This window comes from Onychostruthus taczanowskii, unplaced genomic scaffold, assembly GCF_017590055.1.
Source record: "Onychostruthus taczanowskii isolate IOZ18803 unplaced genomic scaffold, ASM1759005v1 scaffold56, whole genome shotgun sequence".
Taxonomy (NCBI): Eukaryota; Metazoa; Chordata; class Aves; order Passeriformes; family Passeridae; genus Onychostruthus; species Onychostruthus taczanowskii.
Window position 1 is genome coordinate 81,770 of NW_024503235.1, and position 6,685 is coordinate 88,454.

A 6,685-nucleotide genomic window follows, 5' to 3' on the forward strand; every position below is an offset into this window, starting at 1 on the left:
GGGCACCGACCGCGCTCCCGCCGCGCCCCGCGCAGCCGCCCCTCGCCGGCGCCACTCGGGGGGGTTATTTTTTCTTTTTTTTTTTTTTTTTTTTTGCTTTCCCCCCCATTTTTAAGTTTTCCTCCCTCTTCCCCTCCGCACCGGCACTTCCGGCTGGTTTCCGGGCGGTTTCCGGGCGAGCGGCTCGGTCGGCGGCGGGGGCGATGCTGGAGGCGGCGGCGGGGGCCGCTGCGGGCGGCGCAGAGCAGCGCGGCAGCCGCTTCAGCGTCCTGACGTGGGAGCAGGTGCAGCGGCTGGACCAGATCCTGGGCGAGGCCGTGCCCATCCACGGCCGCGGCAACTTCCCCACGCTGTCGGTGCGGCCGCGCACCATCGTGCAGGTGAGGGGGCCGTGAGGGGGCCGTGAGGGGACGGGGCGGGCTGCGGGCCCCGCTGGACTCTGCCCCGCTCCTGCGGGGCTCAGGGAGAAAATAAAAGTGCTGAGGCGGCGATAAGCGGCCCGGCGGGCCCCGAGCCAGCCCGGCCCGGCACGCTCGGCCTCCCCCGCGGGGCCCGGGGCACCGGGAGCCGCTGGATGCTTGGGGTGGAAGGGGCCTGAACATCGCGGAGTGCCCTGGGCTGGGGGAGCCCAGAGATCCCGCTGAGTGTCCCCAAATGCCGCCTGGCTCCTGCCAGGCCTGGAATTCGGGAGAAGCGTCTCAGGCTGGCACCTTCCGCTAGAGCAGCTCGCTCCGAGCCTGCCCTGGCTGCTCCAGGGGGGGCTAGAAGTTTTGGGGGACTGGTGCCCATGGTCCCGGGGTGCTGCGGGGTCCTGGTGGGGCTGGCCCTGCCAGCAGCTGCAGCAGCAATGCCCGGAGCTGCAATGCCCTCCCGAGCAGCTCCCCCCGTCCCCGGGGCTGCTGCAGCTTGTGCCACAGACCCTGCTGAGCTTCCTCCCCCCGTACCTCACTCCTGCTCTTTTTGAGTTCATTTGCTTGTGCCACAGATCCTGCTTAGCTTCCTCCCCTCATACCTTGCTCCTACTCTTTTTGAGTTCATTTGCTTGTGCCACAGATCCTGCTTAGCTTCCTCCCCCCGTACCTCGCCCCTGCTCTTTTTGAGTTCATTTGCTTGTGCCACAGACCCTGCTGAGCTTCCTCCCCTCATACCTCGCCCCTGCTCTTTTTGAGTTCATTTATTGCCCTTAAAAGCAGTGAAATGTGTGTGGCCAGGGCAAAAGTGGCTTTTTTTTTGGAGCTGCTTCCACGAAATGGCTTCGTGCTGGGGGACATGTTGGGCTCGTGTTGGAAGAGGCAGAGTTATTAATTCAAAGGCCGGATCAAATGTCCGTGTCCTTTGATTTCTGGGCACTCCTGGCTGAATTCTCCAGAGCCTGCCCGAGACTTCGGCTTGTTCACGAGCTCCTCTTAGTTTAACCATCAAGTAATAACCGTGTTTAATATTAAACTAACAATGTAGCTCGAATGAGCTGATGCATATTCATATTTGGGAGGCGACTTCATTCCTCAGTAGTGACTCATCAAATGTAAAATCGGGCATGTTGGCTTCTAATTAAAAAGCCTATTCACGGCGCTAAGACCCAACTGGCTTTCACAATAACCGGGATTTTGGAGCCTCAGCTGCTTGAGAAATAGTTAGAGTTAAGCCTGGGAGACGGAAAGGTGACATTTGCAGGGCTGCTCTGGGATTCCTCGAGTTGCTGACAGCGCTGGCTTTTGGCTGCTGTGAGCAGGAGGGCTCAGATGAAGGCTGCCCTCGGCCGGGGCAGCACCCAGCACTGCAGCAGCTCTCCCTCGCTGCCCAGAGGATGCTGCCAGCAGCAGCCTCCAGCACGGGGTAGCTCAGGGCTGTAATTGTGCCCAGAGCCTGTGTTTAGGGCTGACTAAGCTGGAACAAGTAACCCAAAAGGCAGTTATTTATCCTGTTGTTGTTGTTGTGGGAGCTGCGAGGCGCAGGTCAGGACGCAGCAGGATTTGCTCCTGCCTGGCTGTCACACTCAATTATCCCAACCACACGGAAGGTGAGCTGCTGTTTTGGGAAGCAGGTCAGCAGCTGCCTAACCCTGGAAATATCCAGCCCTCTGGGGGAAATGCAGCCCTGAGCCCACTGCCTGCAGCCAGGGGGGACGAGCTCCAGGTGAAGGGCGGTGGGTGGAAGCTCCCAGGGAATGGCAGAGTGCTCTGCTCCCTGCTGCTCGGCAGGGTGGAGACTTCTGGGATGGTTTGGGACAATGCTGACTCGAGCAATTGGGTCTTTTCCCTGTTTTCTGAATGTATCTCACACAGACAGACTGGGGAACTTGGGTAAACCTGGAGCCTGTGGGTCTGGAGTGCTGCAGGTCCTGAGCCGTGCCCAGAAAGGGGTTAAGCAGATGTTCTTTGGGGTTAGGAAATTAATCTGGAACGAGATCTTCTCCCAGCACTGGGCCCAGCTCTGCACCTAAGGCTTTGTGACCTATATCTTGTCTCTCTAAGCCTGAGAGCACAGAACTCTTGGACTGCACAGGCAGAGCTGGAGCTGTGCCCCGGGTGAGTGACTCCAGCTGGCAGCAGGGACAGGCCAGCAGCTCCCCTGGGTGATGTTTGCTCATCTGGGGCAACAGCCCTGCGTGTCTTCTAGGAGCAGCTCCATCTTTCCAAACTGTCTGCCCTGGAAAACAGCTTCTTTCACTGGGCTGGTGTGGCCTGGGCTCCCAGGGGTGAGCAGCTCCTGGGTGACTGCTGCCTGGCATGTGACTGTCACCACGGGCTTGGCGAGGAGCCTGGCTGCCTTTCCAGCCGGAGCAGGGGTGGCTCCTGTCAGGAGAGAGGGGAAGCACCACCAGGGAAGCTGCCTCGTGAGCCTTGACAACCTCCCAGGTGTGCAAACAGCAGAGGGTTTGTTCTGGGGTGTTTTTGGGAAGGCAGCAGGACGTGCTGGTGGCCCTCGGTGCAGTCACTGAGGGTCTGGGGTGTGACCAGGGTTCCATGCTGCCAGCCCTGACCTTTTGTGTGTTCTTCCTTCCAAACAAAAGCACCTTGGAGAGGTGGTTTTACTGCTGCTGGGACCAGACCTGCAACACTTCTGATCTCCCCCAGAACTGCTCAGGCCCAGGGCAGAGGGTTTGGCCGTTGTGATGCAGCTTTAAATTGAAATTCATGTTTTGGGCAGAGTTTGTGGGGCCTCTCAAACTAGGGCAGGCTCACAGGGCCGAAGGGCCCAGTCAGACTGGCTCTTGGTGATCCAATTTGTCCATTTGTGTCCCAAGCTTGGGCTCTTTCAAGCCATGGCCTTGCTCTAGGCTGGCTGGTTGGGACTCCCAGGAAAATGGGAAATGGCTGGAGGGGAACACGAAAGCAGGATGAGTGGATGAGACGTGGGAAGAGCTTCTGCTGGAAGGTGCAAACCTAATCTTCCTGGGATCTTTGAGCCGAGTTAAACTCAAATTATAAGCTGGTGTCCAGATAGTTTATTTTATGGTCTTGGGGGTTATTTTAGCCTCCTGCTTGTTAAGTAATCAGGCAGGTGATTCAGCTTCCCAGTAAATGAACAAAGCTTTGGAGGGGCTGCTGGGTGTGCCAGGACTGAGCAGGCAGCATTAAAATCACCGGAGTAACACCCGTGAGATGAAAGCTGCCTCTTGTGCTTGATAGCACGCCAAGCTCAGCACGAAGCTCTGACACACTGGAAATTGTTAGGATACACTTACCAGTTGGGACATGAACTTGCATACGCCTGGCTGGGGCTTTTGAGCTGCTCTGGCATCTTGATTTGCCTTTAATGAATCTTGACGGGCCGAAGGGATGGCTGAAAGGAGTGAGCCACCCTGATGAAATCCACGGGGACTGCTGCAGGCTGTGCTGCCACCCCCTCTTTGGGGTCACTTTGGGGTCGGCTGGTCTTGGCTGGGGCACTGGAGCTGGGAGGGGATGCAGAGGGCAGAGACCACCCCAAAAATGGGGTCAGGAAGGCGGGGAGAGCAGACCCTGCTCTGGAAGCAGAGCAGCTGATCGTGAGCAGTCACATCTCTAACGCCAGGAGTCAGTAAGGGAGAGCCACCCCCAGCTGCTGGCAGGGCTGGGGATGCTTTCCAAAGTGACCTATTTCCAATGGATTAGCTTTTTATTTTGCTGTCTTGCACTGGAGTGACCCACGTAAGCGCCGGGAGCGCTCCTGCCGTCCCCGGGCTGCTCCAGGACCTCCCTCCTGCCTCCCACTGACTCTGTCTCTGTCTCAGGTTGTCCGAAGCCGCCTGGAGAAGAAGGGAATCCCAGTGCACGACGTCAGGCTGAACGGCTCAGCAGCCAGTCACGTCCTACACCAGGACAGTGGCTTGGGCTACAAGGACCTGGACCTCATCTTTGGCGTGGATCTGAAGACCGAGGACGTTTTCCAGCTGGTCAAAGATGTGGTCATGGATTGCCTGCTCGACTTCCTCCCCGAAGGAGTCAACAAGGACAAGATCACGCCCGTGACGCTGAAGGAGGCCTACGTGCAGAAGCTGGTGAAGGTGTGCAACGAGACCGACCGCTGGAGCCTCATCTCGCTCTCCAACAACAGCGGCAAGAACGTGGAGCTCAAGTTCGTGGACTCCCTGCGGCGCCAGTTCGAGTTCAGCGTGGACTCCTTCCAGATCATCCTGGACTCGCTCCTGCTCTTCGGGGAGTGCTCGGAGAACCCCATGGCCGAGAACTTCCACCCCACGGTCACCGGGGAGAGCATGTACGGGGACTTCGAGGAGGCCATGGAGCACCTGCGGCAGCGCGTCATCGCCACGCGCAACCCCGAGGAGATCCGGGGCGGGGGGCTCCTCAAGTACTGCAACCTCCTGGTCAGGGGCTTCAAGCCCAAGTCCGAGGTGGATATGAAGGCCCTGCAGAGGTACATGTGCTCCAGGTTTTTCATAGACTTCTCTGACATCGGCGAGCAGCTGAGGAAGCTGGAGTGTTACCTGCAGAGCCACTTTGTGGGCATGGAGAGCAACAGGTATGACTATTTGATGACCCTGCACAGGGTGGTCAACGAGAGCACGGTCTGCCTCATGGGACACGAGAGGAGGCAGACCCTGAACCTCATTGCCATGCTGGCCGTGAGGGTCCTGGCTGAGCAGAACATCATCCCCACCGTCACAAACGTTACCTGCTTCTACCAGCCAGCCCCTTATGTCAGTGAAATCAACTTCAACTACTACGTGACCCACGTGCAGCCCTTCCTGCCTTGCAATCAGTCCTACCCCACGTGGCTTCCCTGTAACTGAGCCAGGACAAACTCCAGGGTCTGTCCTCCAAGGTATTTCCTTGCCTTGGGGGGGTTGGGAGGGTGGGGAGGGGGAGCAAAATAAAACCTACCAACCTTCCTAGAACTGCAACAAAAGGAAACTTCCTGGACTCTGGCTTGAGTGTCTCGTTCCTGGGGTTGTTGGAACGAGCCTTGTCTGCTGTACACTGTGATGGGAAGTGCAGTGTCATGGGAATGACTCCTTATGGAATTGTGGAGGCAATGGGGTGGGTGGGGTGTGTGAGGGGAGACTGTAGAATTACGCTAAGGTAGAGCTGCACTGCCCTGAAATGGATCTGAATTGTGGTTGTTTTTTTTTTTTAGTGCAGGAGGTGTTATGGGTGTGCAAACTTGTGGTTTCTGCCGAGAGAAGCCAGGGTGGCTAATTCCTTTGAAGGACCAAAGAATCCTGTTTAAGTGCCTGTAACAATACAAACACAACTGTACTGTAAACCTTTATTACTTTTTGCAGGGGCTGATGGCCCAGAGCTTGAGTGGGGAATGTCTGAAGAGGAAAATGTTTCTGTCGTGGGTGGGGAGGGTCGCAAGATCATTTCTTATCCTGGCTGAGGCCAGAGCAGGTTCTGTGTCGCTGAGGGGTTTGGGCATGGCTTGCTGCCTGTGGAGGACCAGCTGGAGCCAAGAGCTGCCAAAGTGGGGCTGCACAACCCAGGGCTTGGAATGGCTGCCTGGAAATGCCTGAAACTGGGAGCACTGGGGAGGGCATGCTGGAAGATGCTGTGCAGGGCTCGCTGGAAGAAAGGCAGCAGGGACCTGCACATGGATCTCTTCAAGCTCCCCAGTCTGCAGTGCCAAAATGTAGTAGAGTTCCTAAATGATGAGGCAGACATTTTGTCCAGGAGCCTGCCCCAGGCTGCCATACCTAATCCTGTATTTTCTAGGGGAATTTGAAATGCTGCTCTTCCGATTTTTTTTTTTTTTTTTTTTTTTTTTTTTTTTGACATGCAGTGTGATTTTAATGCACAAAGCCACAGGCCAGCTGGGCCACGGGGAAGGTGAGGCTTGTCCTTTGAAGCACAAACCATCCAGGTCACTGGTCAGTCATTTCCAGCTGTTGTTGTGTCCTCCAGGGGGGTGGACAGACCTCTTCCATGCTGGAGATCATCCCTTGGGCAGGCCCTGTCTCCCAAGCAGCCTATTCCCAGCTCTGTGATTCCCTGTGGGAGCCACTGGTAGCATTTGAAATTCATTCTCTAGCTAGAAATAGAGCCTGGGGGCAGAAGGGGGCGTGAGGTTAGTCAGCCTTAGGGGGAAAAAATGTCTTCTAAACAGACCCCCTGGTGTTTTGAGGGTTCGGCCCTCTCAGTCCAACGTGGCTTTGAAGCTGTTGAGTGTCCGGAGCACAAGAGTTTTTCACGGAGGTGCCTGGGCTGCCCTGCCCGCAGAGATCTCAGGTTTCAGAGGGCGG

General features: G+C 56.8%; 1 protein-coding gene across 1 annotated transcript; it reads left to right on the top strand.

Moving 5' to 3' along the window:
- The first annotated feature begins 51 nt into the window (after positions 1-51).
- Positions 52-6,189, top strand: TENT5B (terminal nucleotidyltransferase 5B). The gene is made up of 2 exons (XM_041417596.1): positions 52-380; positions 4,217-6,189. The coding sequence occupies exons 1-2, from the start codon at positions 204-206 to the stop codon at positions 5,234-5,236; spliced, it is 1,197 nt and encodes a 398-aa protein (XP_041273530.1). The 5' UTR covers positions 52-203; the 3' UTR covers positions 5,237-6,189.
- Positions 6,190-6,685: the final 496 nt, after the last annotated feature.